The sequence below is a fragment of the Podarcis erhardii genome (genome assembly GCF_964252035.2).
Source record: "Podarcis erhardii genome assembly, chromosome: Z".
Classification (NCBI taxonomy): domain Eukaryota; kingdom Metazoa; phylum Chordata; class Lepidosauria; order Squamata; family Lacertidae; genus Podarcis; species Podarcis erhardii.
Window position 1 is genome coordinate 18272720 of NC_138504.1, and position 24792 is coordinate 18297511.

The 24792-nt window shown below is 45.5% G+C and overlaps 2 protein-coding genes and 1 long non-coding RNA gene across 4 annotated transcripts; all 3 read right to left on the reverse strand.

Annotated features, from left to right (window-relative positions):
- Positions 1 to 1326: 1326 nt before the first annotated feature.
- On the reverse strand, positions 1327 to 15737 carry GLA (galactosidase alpha). The gene is made up of 7 exons (XM_081848376.1): positions 15411 to 15737; positions 11303 to 11477; positions 10489 to 10666; positions 9175 to 9266; positions 7765 to 7926; positions 4709 to 4906; positions 1327 to 2484 (listed from the first exon to the last, which is right to left on the reverse strand). Exons 1-7 carry the CDS (start codon positions 15584 to 15586, stop codon positions 2173 to 2175), a joined length of 1293 nt encoding a protein of 430 aa, XP_081704502.1. The 5' UTR covers positions 15587 to 15737; the 3' UTR covers positions 1327 to 2172.
- Positions 5403 to 6410, reverse strand: LOC309334206. The gene is made up of 2 exons (XR_014152943.1): positions 5595 to 6410; positions 5403 to 5536 (listed from the first exon to the last, which is right to left on the reverse strand). It is a non-coding gene; the product is annotated as an uncharacterized lncRNA (long non-coding RNA).
- A 4700-nt stretch (positions 15738 to 20437) lies between the features above and the next one.
- PIN4 (peptidylprolyl cis/trans isomerase, NIMA-interacting 4) lies at positions 20438 to 23720 on the reverse strand. Of its 2 annotated transcripts, XM_081848483.1 has the most exons (4): positions 23575 to 23720; positions 22532 to 22605; positions 21507 to 21626; positions 20438 to 20615 (listed from the first exon to the last, which is right to left on the reverse strand). In XM_081848483.1, the coding sequence occupies exons 1-4, from the start codon at positions 23612 to 23614 to the stop codon at positions 20457 to 20459; spliced, it is 393 nt and encodes a 130-aa protein (XP_081704609.1). In that variant the 5' UTR covers positions 23615 to 23720; the 3' UTR covers positions 20438 to 20456. The 2 variants fall into 2 exon arrangements, with proteins under 2 accessions (XP_081704609.1, XP_081704610.1); XM_081848484.1 differs by lacking the exon at positions 22532 to 22605 and having other exon boundaries at positions 23575 to 23711.
- Between the last annotated feature and the right edge of the window lie 1072 nt (positions 23721 to 24792).

Here is a 24792-nt window from a genome sequence, read left to right on the forward strand (position 1 = left end):
GGTAGGTAAGCCAAAAGCCCAGGACACCAGTTTTCACAGCCCTCTAGCAGCTATGGTGGCTCGTTTACCAGAAGGAATGCATTTAGTGTTAACCCTGGAAGTATATACTTGATTCTGACCAAACTCAGCCTCCTGGTGTATATTTTGCTCTAGGAGGCTGAGTTTAGTCAGAATTGAGTATACAGATGTGGATATTTTTCAGCTCTTGTGCCCAACTATGAGGCTTGCTGAAGAAAGCGGGGGCCTGTTTTCATTATATTGTGCTGCTATGTGTAGTCAAAACAAAACAAATTCCTTCCAGTAGCACCTTAAAGACCAACTAAGTCAGTTCTTGGTATGAGCTTTCGTGTGCATGCACACTTCTTCAGATAAGAATTGAATTGGTATCTGAAGAAGTGTGCATGCACACGAAAGCTCATACCAAGAACTGACTTAGTTGGTCTTTAAGGTGCTACTGGAAGGAATTTGATTTGTTTTGACTATGGCAGACCAACACGGCTACCTATCTGTAACTGGTGCTATGTGTAGGACATGGCTGCCTTTGCCTCTTGGCATTTATCTTTTATTTATTTCCTTTTTGTCATTCTGTATTCTCTGCTACATTTTATACAGGCAGCCTAGGACCAAACCCTGCTTTCTCTGTTCCCCTTTCCCACTCATTCAATATTTACCCATGTCTAGCCTTTTCCCCCACTTGCACATTCCTTTTGGGGAAAACATTCATTGTAAGCCAATTCACTGACATAACATATTTCTCTGGGACTACTTTCATTGCTGGGACTCTGTTGGAAGATAAGCAGGTATGTTGCTTTTTCAGGTCTTGAAGCAATTGGGAATATGGAAAGTAATGTACAGTACAGGGACGAAAGCTATTTTCCATGCGTGTCTCACTTCAGTCTCTAGTAGAGACTTCGTAATTTGTGCAGTGATTAGCGCAGCCTTCCTCAGCTTCTGGTCCCCAGATGTTGGACTATAACTCCCATCACCCCAAGCCAGAAGGACCAATGGTTAGGGGATGATGGGAGTTGTAGTCCAACACTGTAAACTCCCAAGAGTTCAAAGGCATATGCAGGATATGCCTTCACTAAACTCCCATAATCACTTCTAACTATATTCTCAGTCTTTTTTCTTTAGAATGCTTGAATTTTGCGATTTTTGCACCTTTATTTGTTAAAAATTTAGAAACAAACGTTTAAGTTTCAAGAAATCATAAGCAAATTTTAGTTTCTTGCTTCATTGTATTTGGCCAGAACAACTGACCTGATTTTTCCCATTGTGTTCCTTTAACCAATAAGCAGCAAATGGAATATAACACGAAAACCCCAATAGCTTGATCATGTGGATTTTTAATTCACTTCCATTATCCCTTGCCAGCAATAGGGATTTAGTTCATGGCAGAAAGACAGCAAAGATTCATTGAAAACATTTTGCCAGTATCTCTTGTACAATCACATTGTATGGATCACTTTAGTGAAGCAGTGAGGCTTAGTAGTATGAAAAGTCCATGATGACTTCAAACTTACTGGTAGCAACACAGCTGAGATTTCCCCTAGATTTACTGATAAGACTGCTTTCCCCCCATACAACGTGGCTTACACAACAAACAAAACCCACAGGCAAAAATAGAAGTTCAATAAATAGGCATAGTACAATTTATTCAAAAGTGTCCTGTTGAAACAGGTTTTCAGAAAAGTGTCTGAGGTACAACGGGGTGTGCATGTTGTAATCTCACCTGTGCTATAATTATCTTTAGGTAGTGGGGGGAGAGGGCTAAAAGTAACAAAGTTGTGTATATTGTGGTTTGAGTAAGCTGGAGGAATAGGTGACTGCCCACAGGAGTTACTGGTGTATAACCACAGCCTTTTTCTTAACAACACAACTACATTCATCGTGCTTGGCATCCCCCAGAGGTAGAAGAAGAAAACATGGTGTTGATACCGTGTTTGGCAAAGCGCAATAAGGCATAGACTGCTATCTCCAGCTTACTTGTCCAGAAATGCAGGTTCTTACACTTTAAAGGAAATTTAGAAGTCACTGCAGGATTAGGAATGTGGCACTGAACTAAGGAGTTGATGTTGTAGCAACCTTTCCCAGACATATAGGAAGGTTACCTGCTTCTGCCTAAAAGTCCTCCTTGGGAGAAAAAAATGAGGGGGGAAAGAATATGCTATGTTACAAGAACTCTGGAAAGCGCTTGTTTCCATTATCAAACAGTTTTTCCTCAGTCACCACCATCTTCAGCAGCACTGTGCCAGTTGGGTTCACCACCACCTTCAAGGGTGAAACCCAGTTGTGCAGCCCCAAATCCTCGCTGGTGGGAAGGATCTGCTGGATGGAGCAGGCAGGGTTACAAGCTAAGCCACTGCCAAGGAAGGCAGTAGAGAAGACAAAAGCCTGTGGTCCACCAATCTCCTGACGGTTCAGCACAGCAATGGCAAAGGCTCCGCCCAACAGGGGCCGCTCCCACAGCTCAAAGTGGTTTTCCTGGAAAGACACAACATCCATTACCAGCTGCAGTAACAATCACCGGGGATGGGGAAGCTGTGGCCCTCCAGATATTGGGCTGCCAACTCCCATTGGCCACAGCCAACCAGCCCAATATGCAGGGGTGATGGGAGCTGTAGTCCATCAGCATCTGGAAGGACACAGGCTCCCCATCCCTGCTCTCTAGACTGCTTTTTCTGTTAACGTACAAAACTGCTTACAAACAAAACAACAAAGACGACAAGTAAAGTTTACAAAACTTTATATGGTGAACCCTTAAAAAACAACTAAAAGGGCTTCAAGGACAGAATGATAAAAGATCGTGTTGAGGACTCTTTGCCCTTCAAGGAGGGGTGTTCCATAAACAAGGGGCCACCACCGACAAGGCTGTCTCTATATTCCTCTAGCAGGAGCACCAGAAGGCCTCCAATGGAGATCTTAAGATTTCAGCAGGTTCATACTGGAGGAAGCAATCCTGTGATAACCCTGATCCAATGTTATTTATTGCTCTAAAGCAGAGCGAGGAACCTCTTGCTCTCCAGATGCTTCTCAACTGCACTCAGGATATTTATCTATCTATTCAAAATGGGAAACTTCGTTTAAATTGGGAGCAGGGAATTTTGGATGCAGGGGCCAAATGAAAACCTCCAGGCCTTTATCTTTATCTGTGTCTCTCCAGTCCTGTTCCATGCTTTCGTTGAGTGGTACTGTCCAGCTGTAACCATCTTGGAAATGTGATGCTGCCTTCTCTTGCCTGGATGGAAAGGCTGTGGGTGGGTGTATGTGTGAATAAACTTGGGAATTTTGCACAGAATGCAGCCTTCAGGTTTCCCCTAACTGAATGTGGCACTGAAGCTGAAAAGGACCCCTCACCTCTTATTTAAATGGGTCATCCAAGGAAGGGAGAAAGATGGCTTGCTTAAAAGCAGCTGCCCTATAAGTTCACATCAGAGGCAATTTGAAAGGAGTCTTCCCAGCTCACATTCTTCATGCTGCAAAACACTGGCTCTTAAGAAACTTAAAATGTACTTCCTTAAAAGAACTGCCTATTAAAAGGATGAGGAAGCAGGTGGTGTGAAAGACCTCTGCCCAAGTTCCTCTACTTCCAGTCCAGAGGAGACAATACTAGGCTCAATGAATTAACAATATCACCTGCTGCTGGTGCCTGTTCGAAGCGGGCAGGGAGGGAAAGCAGAAAGCCCTACAAACAGGATCTGGAGCCAAAGCCAGATGACAGGGAGAGCTAACTAATTCATTCGTAGAATGTGTATACTGCTTGAATGTAGGGGAGGAAATCTTAAAAAGTAATGAATTTTACAATAGCAGTACTGAGGCTACAGAGAAGGAAGCTGACAGCAGGGCCACCAGGTATTGCTGTAGGTAAGTAGGCAGGCAGGTGAGGCCTAACTGAGGTTGGGGGGGTTGCGTCCCATTTGTTTTCGGAACATGATCTGGATGAGTACAGCCTTTCAACATCATCTAAAGCAATTTCCCAAACTTTGGGTCGCCGGCTGTTTTTGGACTACAACTCCCAACATCCCTAGCTAGCAGGACCAGTGGTCAGGGATGATGGGAACTGTAGTCCAAAACAAGGCTGGCGGCTCAAGTTTGGGAAGTTTGGAAAACAAGGCTAAAGACATCAAGACTGAGAACAGGAGAGTCCGACCTGGTGGAATGCTCTGTCCCATGAGACCAGGGCCCTGCAGGATTTAACTTCCTTCTGCAGGGCCTGTAAGACAGAGCTCTTCCGCCTGGCATTCAATTTGAACTTAGCATGATCTTTTATTCCTCTTCCTTCCTTCCTTCCCTCCCCCTCCCCTTTTTATGAAGATTACCCGCTCTGGGATCCCACAGCTAATTTTCCCCTGGTCTCCTCGCTGGCCCAAATAGGACTAATTTAGCCAGCTAGCACTGGTGATAATCTAATGTTTATTGGATGGATTTCCCCCCTAAATTGATTTTTGAATTCTGAATTTATTGTTATTCATGTTTTATACTGTATTTTATGCTGTTTTTGGTTGCATCAATTAAGTGTTTTAAAATTTGTTGTTAGCCGCCCTGAGCCCAGTTTTCTGAACCGGGAAGGGTGGGGTATAAATAAAACTATTATTATTATTATTATTATTATTATTATTATTATTATTATTATTATTATTAAAACCACCTTGTTTCAAAACTTTCCTCCTCCTACTCTCCACACACCTTTTCCCCATGGCATTCTTACCTTGGTAATTCGATATCCTTGCTTGCCCAGTGGATCCTGGTTGATGGCTATCACTTCTTTGTTTTGGAGAAGAGCCTTGGCCTGTGGGCTAATCTGACGCAGGTCATTGGACATGAGAAGTGGAGCCGCCATGATGGCCCAGAGTGCCAGTTGAGTTACTTGCTGATCCCAGCTCAGCCCAAAATTTCCAATCACCAGCTGGCATAGGAGGGTGGTAGAGGAGAATTACCATATTGAAGGGGGTTACAACTCTTAGGTATCAGGATGCTACACTAAGGAAGGGAACTAGGCTGGTGATTAGCCGCTGGAGGCCGCAGGGCCAAATCCAGCCCTTAATTATCACCAGATACGTCCACTTCTACAGCTCAGCTCATGTTCTTTGTGCAGAAAAGGTTCAATCCCAGGCATTCCCAGTTAAGAAGACGAGAGGAAAGGTTTCAGGAAAAGCCTGTGTCTGCCTGAAGCCCTGAAGAGATGCTGCCCATCTGTGTAGACAATTCTGGGTTAGATAAGCAAATAGCCTGACTCAGTGTAATGGTCTCTGGCAAATACTACCTCATCAGAAGGTCTGCTCCACACAGTATAGAAATAAGGCCTTTACAGTGGTACCTCGGGTTACAAACACTTCAGGTTACAGACGACGCTAACTCGGAAGTTGTTAAGTTGTGGGTGAACATATCAGACGACACATTGATTCTTCAAACAGCTCTTCTTTATTCAGAGAACAGAAGAGAACTGAACTGAAGGGCTCAGTCAGCCTGCTTATATAGAGCTCCAGTACCACATTACTGTAACAACTTTCTAAAACTATCCAATCACTGAATGTCACTTTCGATTCTTCATTTGCATAACTATCTACAGTATCCATCCAATCACTGAACGTCACTTTTGATCCTTCATTTGCATAACTATCTACAGTATCCATCCAATCACTGAACATCACTTTCGATACTTCATTTGCATAACTATCTACAGTATCCCCCTGCTGGCCCAGGGTGAGAACTTCAGTACTGTACATAACAGAAGTAGTACCTCGGGTTAAGAACTTTACCTCAGGATGAGAACAGAAATCGCGCGGCGGTGGCAGTGGGAGGCCCCATTAGCTAAAGTGGTACCTCAGATTAAGAACGGTTTCAGGTTAAAAACAGACCTCCAGAACGAATAAAGTTCTTAACCCAAGGTACCACTGTTTTGGTAGCACCTACTCTTTGCAACGCCCATTGCAAAGGGAGGCACCATCTCTATTGTTTCCTTGGCTCCTAACGAAGACCTTTTCCAACAAGCCTTTCAAGTGGAGATTGTCACCAAAAGTGAATCCAGCAGAACAGCTTAGGCTAACTTTTATAGCCTGATATCGGTGCACTTAAAATGTGTGGCTCTATCTGCAGTTTACATTTTTAAAGCAATATGGCACCACTATAATAAATATAGAGCCATGGTTTTCCCTAAAGAATCCTGGGAACTGTAGTTTGGTATGGTGCCGGGAGTTGTTATGAAATCCCTCTTTTCGCAGAGCTACATTCCGAGGGTCCCTGAGAAGAAGGACCGGCTCTTAGACCATTTTAGAAGTTGTAGATCTATAAACAGCTAATAAAAAGGAGTAAAAAAAATAATCAGGAAAGGAAGGGTGGGAAGTCAAGAAGAAATTTGTATGCTAAAATAAAAAGGATAAATGTTTTTAAATATTGTTGGAGACTTAATAAAAATGGATCTACAGCTTATTTTTTTATATCAAGTTGTAGATCCATGAGGAGAATAAAAGTATTCTAAGAACTCCCAGAGTCCTTAACAAACTAAAGTACCCAAAATTCTTTGGGGAAGCCATGACTGTTTAAAGTGGTATGATACTGATTTAAATATATATTGTGATTGGGGCTGAATTAGGAATCAAACTCTTTATATTCTGCTGCTCTGTATTTTTCTTAGGAAGGCCCTGCACAGGGATGCCATGATATTTTCTCACATGTTCCATTTTTAATGCTTGTTTAATTAATAGTTGAAATAGCCTGAGGGCATCCCAAATGGCTGTAGCCAATAGGCAGAAATTTTATGGTGCAGAGACACTTTGGCCATAAAACGCACTCTATACCACACTGAGTTTCCATGTGGGCCTCATGTAAAAACGTATTTGCAGCCAAGCTCTTGAAAGGAACACAAGGAGCTTATTGTCAATTTATAAACATGAAGAAAACATGCAAATTAATATACAACCCAGAATTGAAGCTAAAGCCATGCAAAGCAGATGTCTGGGCTTGCAGGAAGATTGAGAGTGAATAAATAAAAGGCAGGCATCTGGGGAACACTCAAGGGAAGACTGATGAGCAGCGACTCACCTTCTTCAGCAGCCGGGACTGGATGTGCTTTATATATTTAGCAATGACTTTGGAATACAACAAGCTATTTTATGCCAGAATCAGCGAACTGGTTCATTGAGTTCAATATTCTCTACAGCAGTGGTTCTCAATTGGTGGGCCACAGAAAACTCACCCAGGGAGTCCGTGGCACCATTCACATAACAAAATATACCATAGATATATCAAAATCTTCAAAAGTAGGAGGTCCCATGGCTTGTCTTTTGAAAAACAAGGGGTCCATGGTGCATAGCTAATTGGGACCCACTGCTCTACAGCACTAGTCTTCAATTTAGTGTGTCAGGACCCACCACGAAGCCATAAGGTGGGTTGCAACTGCAACGCTACCGCCATACAAATAATAAGGGCAAAAACAGAATTAATAGTAATAATATTTGGGTCCCCAAATGCATATTTGGGTTAAAGGCGGGTCTACAGCCTCCTACCCCAGCCTGATATCCTCTGTACATTTTGAGCTACCACTCTCCCAGCCTACAATGACTGACAGGAGGGTCAGTCTCCAGGGTTTCAGACTGAAGCCTCTTCCAGCCCTATCTGGGATTGCTAGAGTTTAAATCTAGGCAGGTTCTCCTCTCACAGTGAGCTACAGGCCCCTCTCCAGGGCTCAGGAAGGCTGCGAGGGTTTGGGTGCTTGAGCAACAGCGTGGAATCTGGAATAAGTGACCCAGAAAAAGGTTTTCTTACCATATCCGGGTCATTCCAGCCCCCTGGCCCAGCTGCATCCACAATGCTGTCCTGGTTATAAGAAGTCCAGTCCAATATGTTCTTGACGCTGCCCCAGGCATCGTAGACGTCAGCATAATTCCTCCAGTAATTGCAGTACCGTTTGATCTCTGTGTAGTTGGGCTGGCAGAGGAGTAAAGACAGAGAGAGAAAAGAGGTGGCAACAATTTATTTGTTTTACTTAAGATATGGGTCATATTTCAGTCCCACTGAGCACTGCGTCAGAATGGAATGGACTGTTTCAGTGGGGGATGTGGCTGGCTTCTACCAGAGACTGTGCAGGGCAGTTGCCAAAACAGGGTTTTGCAGCACTGACTCAACTTGGCTTTAAATAAAGTATGGGAAGGACCTGGTTAGGGCTCCCTCCCTTTTTGCAAGTTCTCCTGAAGTCATTTGCCCCATGAAACTTTTCCTAGGAACATAGGAAGCTGCCTTACACAAAGTCAAACCACGGGTCCATGTTGCTCAGCACTGTTTGCATTGCCAGGGTTCCAGGCAGAGTGTCTCTCCCTGGAGAAGCCGGGGGTTGAACCTGGGACCTTCTGCATGCAAACCAGATGCTGTACCTCTGAGCTACAGCCCTTCCCCATAACACCCCCTTCTTGCCATCTATATATCCCTAAGAGACTAAACATAACACATTCTGAACACAGGAGGAGTCGCTGCAGCAAGAGTGAGGAACCTTTTTCTCTCCGAGAACCACTCCTGACAGCTGGCGTGGTCACCCCACACTCTCCTGCATACAGCAAGCATACATGCAAACCAGGACAAAGCCCCCCTTCTTTTAGCTGACCCCTGCAAATCAGCTAAGGAGGGAAGTGTTATCATACCCTCCCATCCCTTCAGATGATTAATCTGGTGAGTTGGGTGTGGAGGATTATAGTCATTCCTGTTGCAATGCGGGAAGATGCTTTTCCCAAGGTGCAGCCTAACATCACAATCAATGGGTTTCACTATTACATAGCCAAACAGGCTCCCAGCACACCAAATATGACTGGTGTGGCAATGACAGTCACCTTTCCTGATTGTTTTATGTACTCATATGCAGATCACAAGCAGAGGTTACTGTGCAGGAATGGGGAACCTGTGAAGACCCTCCAGACATTGTTGGATTCCAACTCACATCAGACCTCAACCAGCCCAGCATGACTTATTGTAAGGGGTGATGGGAGCTGTAGTCCATCAACATTTGGTTACCAGCCCTTGCCCTAGGACAGGTGTGGGGAACCTTTGGTCCTCCAGCTGGTGCGGAATTACTATTACAGCCCTCAGCAGCCCTGCAAGCATGGCCAACTGTCAGAGCTGATGGGTGTTGTAGTCCAGCAATATGCCCCAGGGAAATAGCAAGGTTGCAAAGCGGCCTCTCCTTACCTTCCGAAAGGGTCTCTCATACAGTGGCCACTCGCACGAGAACACAATGTCTCTGCCTGTTTTGTTCAAAGCATGAGACATGTTCTTATAACCTGGTGGCAAAGAGCAGAGACACCCCCCGAGAATTAAAACAAATAACCAAAGCCTGACACTCATCACCAATCCCCACCACTCACCTCTCTGCCCCTTTGTAAGCTTATCTTGGGGGGCATCAGGATAGTGCTGGGCGAGTCCTAGAGGGAATTTTTGTCAGGGCACCCTCAATCTTTGTGCCAGCCCTGGTCAAGGCTTTACCACCTACCTAACCTATAAAGGGGACGCAGGTGGCGCTGTGGGTTAAACCACAGAGCCTAGGACTTGCCAATCAGAAGGTTGGCGGTTCAAATCCCCGCGATGGGGTGAGCTCCTGTTGTTGGGTCCCTGCTCCTGCCAGCCTAGCAGTTCAAAAGCACATCAAAGTGCAAGTAGATAAATAGGTACCGCTCTGGTGGGAAGGTGAATGGCATTTCCGTGTGCTGCTCTGGTTCGCCGGAAGTGGCTTAGTCATGCTGGCCACATGACCCAGAAGCTATACACCAGCTCCCTCGGCCAGTAAAGCAAGATGAGCGCCACATCCCCAGAGTCGTCTTCGACTGGACCTACCGGTCAGAGGTCCCTTTACCTTTACTTTTTCTTTCAAAGGTCTTCAATAAGGAAGTCAAAAATGTAAGTTAAAGCCAATGAGGCTCATTTCCTCATTGTAAGTTAAAGCCAATGAGACTCATCAATTCTGGCTCTGGATCAAGGATGGGGAATCTGTGGCCTTTCAGACGTTGCACGCAACTGCTAGCATCCATGACCTTTGACCCAACTACCTGGGGCTGACAGGATTTGGGAGTCTCGTAACCTCTGGAAGGCTTGAAGTTCCTCATCCCTGTCATAGTAATTCCAGACACCCACCCTCCAAATCCTGGTCGCCTCCTCTGAACGCACTTAAGTGTGCCATTATCTTCCTAAAATGAAGCACCCTGAACAATGCCTTAAGCCCCAAACAGGAGAGAGCTTTTGGATCAGGAGCTAGGTGGGGAGAGAGAGGGGAGAGTAGAAGTGGCAAAGGTGCTGGTGGCTTCTTCCAAGTATAGACAGTTCAGAAAATTTACTGTGAGCTGTTTTGGGAGGGGAGAGAGGAAGGACAAAGTGTGTCACATATTCCTCCTCTCCTGCTTCCAGGGAAGTGAACTGGGTGACCCTATCCAAGGTCGAGGTAAATATTAAATTCCACGCAGGCTAAAAGGTTCGCTCTGACCTCCTGGCAAATCCTGCTCTGGGACATACCTCCTGCCAACAGTTCCAGGGTGCCAAAGTTACAGCCGTCAAACTTCAGCAGGTCCACCCCCCAGCCAGCAAAGGTGTCAGCGTCCAAATCGTAGTAACCGCGGCTGCCAGGAAAACCAGCACATGTCTTGTTCCCGACATCTGTGTAAATGCCCAGCTTCAGCCCCTTGGAGTGGACCTGGATTGCAGGTAATTGAGGGGGGAAACACAGCAAGGTTTCTGGAGTGGAAAGCTTATGTTTTATAGGCAGAAATCAAAAGAATTCAGCCTGCTTTTAGTTAATGGGATGGGGAGAAAATAGGCTAAGAAAAGGTGCACTAGTTTTTCAACAATGGAAGGTATGATGCTACTCTACAAAGGGGTTGACACAAGAAAATGAGACAGGACATGGGAGGGGCTGTCCTATCAATGACCACTAGCCAGGAGAGCACAGTAGAGTCTCCATGTCCAGTGGGCTGTCTATCTTTAAATACCAGAATCTGGAGACAAACAACTGCAGGGAGCTGCTGCCTTCATGTTCTGCTTGTGATGTATTGGGCAGCAGGCTGGCTGCTGTTGGAAAGAGGATGCTGGTCTAAATTGACATGCTCAGGTCAATTCTTAGCAATTCCTATGGATGGTTAAATCTAGAGATGGGGAATGCTTTTCTTTGTCACGTTCAGCCCTGCAGTTATACAGGGACACACTGTGAAAGGGGAACAGGCACAGGAAGTCCTCCCATTTCCATCATCCTTTCCAGCTCCTCATTTATATGTTCTCATTGACCTCAAGGTGGAAGAAGCTTTGGGGAAAAGGTCAGCAAGAACCCACTTACATAGTCAGCTAGTTTACGAATCCCACTAGGAAAACGGTTTGGATCCGGTTGGAGCCTGCCTTGCTTATCACGAGTTGGAGCCATCCAGCAGTCATCAATACACAAGTACTGGTACCCAACGTCCCTCCATCCATCTGACACCATAAGGTCTGCCATCTGCATGAACAGCTGCTCGCTGAAGAGGGCAAAAAAGGAAAGTCATAAGAAGTTGCTTTCCTCCAGGTCATATAGCCCAACGTCATTGTCTGATTGGCAGAGGCTCTGCAGAAACTTGTGCAATAGAGGGTCTCTGTCATCACCTTAGGTTTCTGATCCTTTTTAAGTGGAGACGCCAGGGACTGAGTGAACCTTGGACCCCTCTTGTGTGCAAAAGTGCTCTAGCACTGAGCTAAGGTCCCAAAAGCTGGGTACCAACACTGAGCTGGTAGTGAAGTAGAATCCAATGAGAATCCAATATCATATTGCTTAGTGATGGGTGGTGGCAGGGGGAATAGCAAAATGTCTACTCATATATTCTGCAACCACTTTCCGCCTCTCAGTGTTCCTCCCTTCTTGCTTCCATGCCATGACCACTACCACTGGACAACCTGTCTCCCCTCCCCTGCCTTCATGCAAACCCAGGACTGCAATGATTCACGACAAATCCTCTAATGGGGCTGCAAAATGACGATCTTACATTTTTGTTATGGAGAGAGAGAGACATTGTACATGCACACAGAAACATACTGATGTTTAGTGGTCTTAAATCTCATGTAGATTATAGATCTGTGGTACTACTTCAGAAATCCCACAATGGGATGCTCCATGCAAACAAACAAAAACTATCCATACAGAACACTAGCATGTCAAGGAGAAGGGAAGGGTGCTAACCTAGCCCTTTTCCTGAAATACTCGCTTTCTACATGCAGGTTTTATTTGTTCTTAAATGAGAGAGCATTCCATCATGGGAGTGGGGTTTCCTATCTGGAGCTTAAAAGTGGTACATCACAGGGACAGGTTGACTACATCCGTTAAAATTAAGACTAACATTTAACCAGAAAAATGTGAAGAACATCTATTTTATATTTGTCTGTACTGAAAATAGAACTATTTTCTGCTTCCACTGGCAATCCTGCTCCCCACCCAAAAACAAACCCACACCTGGAAGGTATTTAATACAAGATAGTATTTAGTGTTTGCAGACTCCCAACCATTCATATTTAAATATTGCTATTACAAAAATTATATGCCTGTTGTCTTTGTCCATGGAGTTTTCTTGGCAGGGATACTGGAGTGGCTTGCCGGTTCCTGCTCCAACCACAATAATTTGTTTGGACAGTGTTCTCGAAGCTACAAACATGAGTCTGACCAAACTGTGGGAGACAGTGGAAGACAGGAGTGCCTGGCGTGCTCTGGTCCATGGGGTCATGAAGAGTTGGACACGACTAAACGACTAAACAACAAATTACAATAATTATGACTGAGAAGTGCCTACAGCCCCACCTATGTGGCTAATGAAACAATACTTCTATGCATTCTGAGCCTTGCAGCAACAGCCTTTAACTGCCTGCAAAACTCATCACCTCTGTGAAGTTATTGACTCAGCCCCTTACTGTTGCCCCCCAGCTGAAAAAGTTCTTACTCATTTTACTCATATCATCTGTTGCACAAAGTTTCCTCTTCCCAGCGGGCAAAACTGTAAGTTCTTTGAGATGAGGACCTCTTATTATATAAAGTGTCCATGTACAAGTCATGGCACTATATAAAAATAAATCATGATGATTTACATACATGGAAAGTTTAGCCAACTGTTTGAATCACAGAATATTCCATGGAATGAGGAACAGCTTATGTTTAGGCTACGTAGACCATTAAAGAGGAAACTACAACATCGGCCAGGCCAGTCATAGGATATGTGCAAACTGCACAGCTTGCTTCTTCAACCTGTGTTGACATATTTAGCAGAATGAGGTGGCACAATGAACTTCAGACTGCAGACTGTGCCCCTACATAAAGAATTGCAATCAAAACAAATGAAACTTAGGACACCAGGTTCAGCTCAGCTGTTCTACTTTTCTCTTCACAGAGAATCTACTGTTGTTTAGTGGGGAAACAATCTGCAATCTGAACTGATACACACACAGGGACCATTCTACCATTCTGTTTGCAAGCACAGGCCAGGTCCTAAATGGGTCCAGAATATCATAAAGGTAAAGCGACTCCTGACCATAAGGTCCAGTCGTGACCAACTCTGGGGTTGCGGCCCTCATCTCGCTTTATTGGCCGAGGGAGCCAGCTTCCGGGTCATGTGGCCAGCATGACTAAGCCACTTCTGGCAAACTAGAGCAGTGCATGGAAACTCCGTTTACCTTCCCGCCAGAGTGGTACCTATTTATCTACTTGCACTTTGACGTGCTTTCGACATGCCAGTAAAACCAGGGCTACAAAAATCCAAGGCAGTTTGTTGCCCACACTCCCAGAAATGTAATGCATATGCTGAAGAAATGCAACGTATTTTCCCTCTCCCGCAAAGAGAGTTGTCTCCCTCAGCTTCAAGGCTTGCTGTAGTACACAGGAGTTTCAATGTATTTTGGGGGCTCCTGGCTAAATACTTCCACACCAGCATATGCTAGTTTCTGACTGCGCTTGGCAAATTGTGAGTTATCGATAGCAGATAAGTCAGAGCTTGCCACTACACACTGGCAATTGTGGACACATTTTCTGATTTTGGAGTTTCAAAGTGTCACATACGGTAATTAATGCACTTGGACTTATCTTGTAACCTTTTCAAGGTCAAAGGCTTTTGTTCCTTTAACAGTTGCAAACAGGAAGTCAACAGATGGAACCTTCCCCTGCCCCAGATCTGTATGGATGATAAAACTTCATCTGCTGGTTAAAGTGTCTCTTAAAAAGCAAAGGAACCATGCAATGAAAGGTGACGACCTTTCATTAAAATGAACAGGGATGAGGAATCTGCAATCCTTCACATGTTGGACTCACGGCCAGCATGGACAATGGCTAGGAAAGATGGAAGTTGTAGTCCAATATTACATGGGGCCACAGGTTCCCCAGCCATGGACAGTCTTAGCCCACATTAATGGCAACAGATACATGTGGTACACCTTTATATTGGCAAACCTTTCATGAACCTGATGGATTTAACAGAGAGAGTTTTCTCTCTCAAGTATGCACACAAAGGTATAAAGTGCTGTGTGTGTGTGTGTGTGTGTGTGTGTGTGTGAGTGAGAGAGGGAGAGACTGTATGTATATATAAGCATTTTACCTTTGTTTATACAAGCATTCACTTTGAAAGGCCACTAAATGCAAAGGGCACAGCTGTGATGCTTCCATGCAAGTCTCAGCATGTATACAAGCACACCACTTGTGGCACAATCTTTCTAGCTCTGCTAAGCCAGTTTAAAAACTTGTAGCAGGTGATAAGATGATGTTGCCTGAACCCACAAGGTATAATTTAACAACCTGTGAACCCAAATGCAAGCAATGATGTCCTAAGGCCCAAGAGCACCCTGATGCAGCAGCAAAAAAATAAAAATAAAAATAAAAATATTCTAATGCTATTATAGGCTGCATCAACAGAAATACAGTGTCCAGAGATCAAGGGAAGTCATAGTATCACTCTATCCTGCTTTGGTCAGACCACATCTGGAGTACTGTGTCCAACGACATTGACAAGCAGGAATGTGTTCAGAGGAGGGTGACCAATATGACCAAGGGTCTAGAAACCAAGCCTAATGAGGAATGGTTGAGGAAACTGGTTACGTTTAGCCTGGAAAAGAGGCAACTGAGAGGAAATATGATAGCCATCTTCAAGTATCTGAAGGGCTGTCACATCGAGGATGGAGCAAGCTTGTTTTCTGCTGCTCTGGAGGGTAGGGCTGGAACCAGTGGCTTCAAGTTACCAGAAAGGAGATTCCGACAACCTCAGGAGGAAGTTTGACAGTAGAATGGGAGGTGGCAGACTCTTCGCAGGTTTTCCTTTTTTTAACAGAGATTGGATAGATAGATAGATGGATGGATGATCTAGCTGAGATCCTGCTTTTGTTTTTGAAGAATGAAAACGCTACGTTCGAGCTGGCAGCCCTCTTGGCCCAAGATCCCAGGCGCTCACCTGATGCATCGGCGGGGCTCTTCGTCGCAGTCGACCTGGCAGAGGAAGCGCTCCCAGTGCAGCCAGCCCATGGGCGGCGTCCGTGCCAACCCGTTTTCTAGTGCGCCCGCCGGGCAGGACAGCGCCAGCACCAGTAGCAGCAGCACCGGCAGCCCCATTCCACAGCTCCGGTCCATTCCCGGCTCCCTCTTGCAGCGCCGCTCCCGAACTTTGGGACCAGCCGCGCCGCAAAACCTCAGAGTTCAAGCTGAACCGAGGAACACGCCAATCCAGCCAATCGCAGCGCTTCGCTCTCGCCGCTCGGCCAACCAAAGGGCTCTTCGGCGGCCAGCGTGAAATATTCACCAATCCGCTCCTTAGGAATCCTGGTGGGTGGGGGAATCTTGGAGAAAGAGGAACGAACGGAGGACCCAGGTTGGGTCACGCGGCAGAACGGAGAGGGGAGGGGCATTAACCCTTTCGTTGATGCAACCCTGCCGCGCTTAGAATAGCAGCATCGGCGATTCTATTTGCGTTATTATTACTATTGATAATAATAACATCGTCGTTGTTTGTCGCACAGTTATTATTAGCAACGCACGTTGTTGTTGTTGATTTGTACATCGCCATTTCTTTTTCCTCTCCCTCTCTTTCTTTTCCCCTTTTTCTTTCTTTCTTTGGTTTGCTTTTACAGTCACATACCCAACATACAACATAGAAACAAAATTCCAAAGAATCTCCTGGACTTCCCTCCTCTCCTTTGTGGGTCCTATTGCTAATCATTTCCTTCTGCATCTTTTATAATAATCCAAATCTTTTACCGTTCCATTGTGTCCCAAAATTCACTATTAAACTACAGTACAAGTGTTATTCCAATACCTCGCCATTTCTTTCTGGCTTCCCTTCCCACGGCCACACCGATCTCTAGGTACAGCCCAACCATCTGCCATAGAGAGTTAGTCTAGATGAGCCTCAGGATCCCTTCCAGCTCTATTAGTCTAAGTAGCATTTAAAATGGGGGGGGGGGGGAGGTTGGCTTTTACAACCCAACTTATCACCAAGGGAGCTCATATCCTTAAGTCCGTTGTCGGCCAGGGAAGAAAGGGTAGAGGCAGAAACCAGTTAAAGGAAAGCAAGGCAGATCTTTATTTTTCTGTTGCAACAGAGTCCCCACCCCACCCCTTTCCTAGGTGGTGAGGGGACCCAGAAAGTTGTGTACCAACTTTTAAAATCTTTAGAAATTGCCCAGCTCCTTAGTCAAACCATCCCAAATCATAATACAAACATCACAGAAAGAGGTGGTCTGAAATAAGGATTTGATAATATTATGACTGTCTTCTGTCTGCCAGGATACCTGATGATGCTTGCTGATTGTCTTTTCCTGGCCAGCCTGGGCCATTCTTTAGGCACGGCAAATGCCTTGGTTCTTGAATCCATTGTCACCCCTACCTTTATTCATACACAGAATATGCTCTTTTGACAGGTCTGCTCTGCTTTTAACAGATACTTGCCAGACTGGTTTTACAGAGAGGTGGCAACAAGTTTATCGCCAGTCTATTGGGAAATGTTTTATCAACACCTCCTTGCCATCCGTAACATTTCAGCTCAGGTTTTACTAGTAAATGTGATATTTCATCAATAAATTTGTGGATTAATTGAGAAAACAAGGTGAAGTGAAAGCATCCTCTGTAAAAAACACACACGCGTATCTGGATAATTTGTTACCATTTTGACAGAGTTATACAGTGATACCTCGGGTTACATACCCTTCAGGTTACAGACTCCGCTAACCCAGAAATAGTGCTTCAGGTTAAGAACTTTGCTTCAGGATAAGAACAGAAACCGTGCTCTGGCAGCGCGGTGGCAGCAGGAGGCCCCATTAGCTAAAGTAGTGCTTCAGGTTAAGAACAGTTTCAGGTTAAGAACGGACCTCTGGAACGAATTAAGTACTTAACCCAAGGTACTACTGTATTGCACTTGCTATTTACAGAAGGGTTCCTATTGCATTGCCTGTAGTTACACACAGGGGTTTGGGTGTTTTGTGGACATACATATATGTAGATACACTTAATTTTAATATGTCATTATTTTTCCATACCAAAACTATACAGACACACTTTACAGACGCCAAGTTTCTCTCTACAGCCCACTAAAACAATGAAACACAACTGAGGAAGGACACTTGGACAAGCACAACTGAGCGATTTGTACAAGAATGCAGTGGTTGTGGGGCCTAACCATGGTGAACTCCTATATGCAAGTTACTTCTGTAAAAGGACATGATTTTTTGCAATGCACATTTCTGGAAGTATTTGCTTTCCTTTATTGCATGTGCAGCTTCAAATCTGTTTTAAAAGCATTGTTTTTGCTTGTTTGTGTATAAGCCACAAATTCAAAATCTATCAGAAGGAGGGAGAGCTCCTTCCTCAATTTGAGAATCACTTAGGACAGTTCCTGTGGTTCTCAGATGTCTGCATAACAGAAGCACACTCAGGCATTCAACCCTGAACCGAGAAACTATTTTATGCAACTGGCACCTGCAGAGATCTATCGGTGCACACTGATGTGCTTTTGTCCTGCAGAACCATTTGTATCTGTTAATTAGGACTACCCTGGCCCTTCTTCCCAGGTTCTTCACAAAGGTGCTGGGTTCACCACCATGCATTTATGTGGAGCCTTGCACAACCCTGTGGAAACAGCTGCAATGTACTTCTTCACATTTTGGAAAACTAGTCCGGACATCCAGTTTCAGCATGTATGCTATAAAGCATTTCTTTCCTTGGCTATGTAGCTAAGACTGCCCAAGACTTAGACCTCTTACTTAGAAGTACATCTCTTAGAACTACATGGGATGAGCTTTCAAATAAAGATGCTGAAAAGTGGACCCCTCTCTGGAGATAAACCTGGCCGTTGTGGTGTAATTAACCCATTTTGGGTTTTATGTTTGGAAGGAAGAGGAGAGGCGATTGTCAGTGTGGAGAGATAATGGAACTGAATGGAAACCTAGTTTGTAAGAGCTCTTATAGCAAGGCTTGTAAGAGTTGTTGTGGCCACTAAAATAAAGTTCGGACAATGGTCTAAAGCAGGGAGGGGTTTCTCATGCCTGGGGACCAAATGAAGCCCCAGCCCTCTAGACTCTTCCCCGACCACAGCACACCTGTGTCAAACACTTCCCTGGCTCTGCTCTGCACTCTCAAGTTATGTTTGACATTTGTTTAAATCTAACAACACAAAGGAAAATATAGGATGTTGTGCTTGGCTATAAACTCTGATCATTCTTTTTGCTAGCCAGCATGGACAGAAAGGGGTTTGCCAGTAACTGGCCTACTAAACAAATGTAAAATTTTGTTCTTGTTGTCGTTTAGTCGTGTCCGGCTCTTTGTGACCCCATGGACCAGAGCACGCCAGGCACTCCTGTCTTCCACTGCCTCCTGCAGTTTGGTCAAGCTCATGTTGGTAGCTTCGAGAACACTGTCCAACCATCTCGTCCTCTGTCGTCCCCTTCTCCCTTCTCTTTCCCAACATCAGGGTCTTTTCCAGGGAGTCTTCTCTTCTCATGAGGTGGACAAAGTACTGGAGCCTCAGCTTCAGAATCTGTCCTTCCAGTGAGCACTCAGGGCTGATTTCCTTAAGAATGGATATGTTTGATCTTCTTGCAGTCCATGGGACTCTCAAGAGTCTCCTCCAGCACCATAATTCAAAAGCATCAATTCTTTGGCAATCAGCCTTCTTTATGGTCCAGCTCTCACTTCCATACATCACTACTGGGAAAACCATGGCTTTAACTATACAGACCTTTGTTGGCAAGGTGATGAATCCATTATTCCACCCACATTTCCTTCTGGCCCTGCCTACCACTGACATCTGGCCCCCAGAAGAGAATGTGGTCCTTGGGCTGTAAAAGGTTCCTCAACCCTAGTCTAAGCGCATATGATGCAGCTTTGTTCCTGAAGCTAAGAAACCATGCAGAAACTGCCTTTAGCATTTTGGAAGGGTGGGGTTTGGGGGAAGTAAGCGACATCCACAATGCTAGAGTGAAGGCTTTCTTTGCATGCTTGAGATCCTAGGTTTTACTCCCTAATTTTTGGACTTGATATTGAATCATTAATGGGTGACCGCAGGTCGTTCCCCTTCAATACCCTCAAAGAGTTACAGGGGGCTAGCCCCTTACGCCCCATTTATCCCATCTGGGACCCCTTCTGAGGTGCCCTGAAGGTTGCTTGTCATGTTTGCTGCAAAACAATAAAAATAAAACATAGCCCTTTTTTACCAGTCATGTGGGCCAGCTTTAAAGAATTGCTGCTGTTGCTGCCACCTACCCAGGAAGAACAAAACACGTAAAAGAGCCCTGCTGGATCAGACTAATGGTCCATATCTAGTCAAGCTCCTTTTTCGCATTGTGACCAGTCAGAAGTTTCTTCAGAAGTCCACAAGCAAGGCATTAAGGTAACAGCCCTCTCCTACTGGTGCTCCCCACAAACAGAGATATTCAGAGCCATTCTGATTCTGATTCTGAAGCGACTGAATATCAAGACTACATACACACCCTACATTTAAAGCACTTGAATCCCCCCAAAGAATCCTGGGAACTGTAGTTTAGCCACTGCAGGGCTACAACTTCCAGTGCACTTCACAAACTGCAGTTACCAAGATTCTTTGGGGGTAGGAGGGTGCTTTAAATGTCTGGTACATACAGAGCCTAGCCTCAGTGGCTAATTGAACTTACAACCTTATTGGCCATGAATTTGAAAGCTGTCTAAACTAAAGGCCAAACTAAAGGCTAAACCAAGAAGGAGGGAATGATGCACTTTCTCTGCACCATGTATAATTTCATTAAGGTCTATCATGTCCTTCCTTGGGTGCCTCCTTTCTACACTACCCACCCTCAATGTTTCAGTTTTGATTCCCAATACACACACGGTTTCTCACCCCGCCATGGTGTACACACACCAGCCTTGACACACCTAGGGAGGGTGTGTGGAAATCAACCTTCTATTTCTCACACAAGCATACCAAGGGTTTAAATGAAAGGGAATAAATTCCTAGCATCACAGAGAAACATTTTTTTTATTTACGCCCTTCAACCATTATGATGTGATAGCCAAACTTGGTTTTCACAGGAGGGTCTGTGTAAACGGGCTTGTCCATACTGCTGACAGGCAAGGCGAAGGCTGCATCTTGGAAGGGCCCCACCATAGAGCCTCTGCTCATCCAGCCCAGATCTCCCTGGAAAAGAAGATCAATGGGAGACTGTTAAAGCCCTATAGCAGGGCTGTTGGGCAGATTTCAGTTCATTTAGTTTTTAGCAGAACTTCAGGGCCACCAACCAGAGCCAGGGTAGCTGTGGGGACGGGGCTACTGCTCCCCATGAGCCCCCACATTGTGCTGACCTTTTTGTACACATATAAATCCACATCTGAGTTACTACACATCAGAGATTCTAACAGTCTAATTTAGAAAGGGAGGAAGGAAGTTGTTGAAGTGGCTGCTATAACAGAAGTGAGAGTGAGAAGCCCTCACCAGTCTCCTGTACATCTTCCAGTGATCAACCAGGAGACCCAACCTCTCTTCTGCCCTTCCTTACTCTAAAAGGCACAAGCCCTTACAGCTGGACCTCAGTTCCCTCTCCAATATGCTATACCTTGCTTGCTTTCTGCACATGCTCCTGACAAGCCTAATTTGCTTTTCCTGTAGGTCAGGTTGCTAAGATATCGTCAACATTTTGCTTAAGTTCTTCGTTCCCTTTTACTCTCACCTTTCCAAGCCTCCTCACCTCCTGTGTCCTCTTCTGTTGGGATTTCCACTGAAAACTCTTGAGGCCAGAGACCTGTCTTTTTTAAAACGCATTTTACTTCTGCAAAGTGCTGTACACAGAGATTTCATTTGGCTCCGCCTCTGTGTTTCTGCTGCAGCTAAGCTTCACTCTAGTCTTTTAAATCCAGATTTCAATTAGCTGAGTGTTTCCAAATCGTACAGCAGAACAGGCAGTGAAGTAGCAAAAGCAAGACTATAGCACCTTGGCTGCCTCTTTCTCTCAAGTCCTCAGGACAGCAAAGGAAAGGTGGCAACCACAGCAACAAGGTGGCCTGTCAGCACAAAACAGAAAAAGTCACATACCCCTTGTCTGGCTTTGTCCTCGCTGTACTGAGAGGCTACTTCACTGAAGCGCACCCCAGCCTTGAGTTTTTCCAATGCCTCCAGGCATCTGCTATGCTTCTCACATAGAATATGCCTCACCTAAAAAAAAGCAGAATGCAGATTAGACAAGCGTACACCACTCTGGCTGAAGAGGCAACCCAGTCAGATGGGCGGAATATAAATAATAAATTATTATGAATTATGTGTTGTTGTTGTTGTTGTTATTATCCCTCAAGAGGTAATGCAACCAACGACAGCTCTGGCATTTGACTGTAATTTAATGTGCTTTACATTACCCCATCTCCCTATAATAATTTATAATAATAATTTATTATTTGTACCCCACCCATCTGGCTGGGTCTCCCCAGCCACTCTGGGCGGCTTCCACAAAGACCAAAAATACAGTAAGATGTCACACATTAAAAACTTCCCTGAACAGGGCTGCCTTCAGATGTCTTCTGAATATCAGGTAGTTGTTTATCTCTTTGACATCCGATGGGAGGGCGTTCCACAGGACGGGCACCACTACCGAGAAGGCCCTCTGCCTAGTTCCCTGTAGCTTTGCTTCTTGCAATGAGGGAACTGCCAGAAGGCCCTCGGCGCTGGACCTCAGCGCCCGGGCAGAACGATGGGGGTGGAGATGCTCCTTCAGGTATACTGGACCGAGGCTGTTTAGGGCTTTAAAGGTCAACACCAACACTTTGAATTGTGCTCGGAAACGTAGTTGTGCATCCCATAGCATGAAGTCATTAGTGTAGGGGAGAGATGTTGAACTCCAATTCCCATCAGCCAGCAGTAGTCCAACAACATCTGGAGGGCCACAGAACCCCCACCCTCCTTGTGCGACTGATGTCAAGCTAGCTGTGTTGAGCAGCTAGAGATCAGGAAGCAAGTCACCCTCCCCAGTTTAGCTGAATTACACTGTACATACATTATTGTCTCTTTCTTGTCTAAAATTGCACCCCAGGGACACTATCCAAGGTGAAATGATACAAAACACCCACCTTCACACTGCTGCCACCTCCTTTGGGGCCCTGGGCTTTCTTATCTGCAGCATCAGTGCCAGAGGATGCTCCACCTATGAAAACACACAAGGTCAGAGGCAACGGTGAGACACCCTGGGTACGCTATGACACCTTCCTTCCACAGTGCCAAGCCCACACCCGGTGCTCGGCTGTGTGTTCACCCTGTGCAGCCAAACTCCAGGTTGCCAGTCCCACAGCAATGCACAGAAGCATGCTAGACTTAAGCTGCTATAAGGCAAAGGCTGCTCACCCTACTTGAATCAATCCAGGCAGGATGTGAAAGCGCACAATCACAGCACTGGGAACTTAATCACAATGAAAGCTTTTTTTCTTTCCCTGTTCCTGTTTTGCTTGACATTCTGCCTGAAGAAGCATACTGTACCAGAGAGAATATGAAAAATTGCTCCCTGTTTTGTAACACTGGTTGGTCCTGATAAAAAGTATCCCCTCACTTTGTCGTGACTTATGTGTATCCGAACCGCTGTTCTGTACCATCTGCAGCTGGGCAGGAGGGCTCATGCCTCTCCAAATGCAGTACAATGGACACCATTACTGACCCTGCTGGCTGACTGGGGTCGATGGGAGTTGGGGGCATCTAGAGGGCCACAGGATTATATATCCTTGATCTGGGATATGCTGGTCCCAGCATACAAACCGGTCTCTTTGTGAGTCAAGGGGCTGGAAACCTATTAGGGCATCCCAGGCACGTGTGGAAACCCACATGTCTCGGAGATCTCTGCACGTCATCCTGGTGCTTAAATCTGCTTCAGGCCGGTTTAAGATGTGCAGGGTTAGGCATGTCCTTCCAGAGAAGCTGGGGCTGGAGGGCAAGCAGAGACTTTTAGGCTGTACTGTCCCTTCTGGGAGAGTAAGGCAGAGAAGACAAATCAGGATTCCTGGTGTCCCTGTTGTCAGCACCTAGCTGGGGAGAAGGAAACTAGGACTCCTGGGTTCTCTGGTTGCAGCTGGAATTCATCCCATTCACCCCATCCCACCCCCAGTCAGCGCCCCCCATCCCTTACCCTTTCCCCCTTTGCCGCCGCTTTTCCCTTTCGGAGGCATCTCCACGGCTTCTTCCGCCCTCTCTGAAGTGCTGCGGCGTCACTCTCCTCTGACGTCATGTCCCGCGACTCAACCGACCGGGCACCCCTTCCCCTTTGCGAAAGCGGACCAATTAGATGCCTGCGGGGCGGGGCTTCACAGCATCCGTCAAACGCATTGACAGAGCGAGGCAGCCCCTTCCCGGCATCGCCAACGATCTGTCAAGTCGGGTTTCATCCTTTCAGCAAAACCATGATCACAGGCTTGTCGATTAACCCAGAGAAATGTGTTTGCTGCGGGCTGGCAAACGGGAGGCCGAGTGGACAGTCCTCCTTTGCTAGCCCCCGCAGTCGCGTACATGCAAGAGAGCTGAAGATGGCATACGTGGTTCCCTCTTCTCCCATGTTATATCCAGAAAAAGTTAGGTTGAGAGACGGTGGCTGGCTCTTGGTTCCCCAATGAGCTCCCTCAGAGTGGGAATTTGAACCCTGGTCTTTCCCAGGTCTTCCCCAACATTCTTTACTTACACCGTATTGGTTTGCACTGTGGTGCACCGAGGCAGATACACAAGGCTGCATTGTTGTAATTATTGTAGGGTGCAAATACTGTTTGCTAATATTTTCAATATTTACTCACCACTTGAGTGGACTCTTCAGATTGGCATTGAAAATGCACCCAGGGTTCAGCTGGGGGTTTCAATACAAGTCCAAAGATTACAGCTGAGAGGCAAAAATACTTTGAAAACATTAAAATAGAAAATAAAGGAGTTAGTGCTCTTTCTTCCATCTCCACCACTTCAGGAGGCCCCAAGACATAGATTTTGGGGTCCAGTCTCAGCATCTCAAGTTTAAGTCTCAGAGTCATAAGCTGGTCTCATGTTACTGTCTCTTTACCTTGGGTTGCTTGCTTCCAATCTTAGTCCTACTAAAAGCAGATCCATTGAAATTTATGGACTTGACTAACTTAGATCCATTAATTTGAATGTGTCTGTTGTGAGAAGTTAGTTGGATAAAACCACTTGACTATAGTGTTACATAGTATTATTTTAAAATACTAAACAAACCCAGCCATTTTGAAAGAGAAAATACTATTTATGTTTCCATAAACTTCCATTTTCATCCAGTGGAAAAAACTGGATCCCTCCCCCTATGAAGAGAACCAATACTTTCCCCTTCTCTATGTTCCATTTTCCTGGGCCT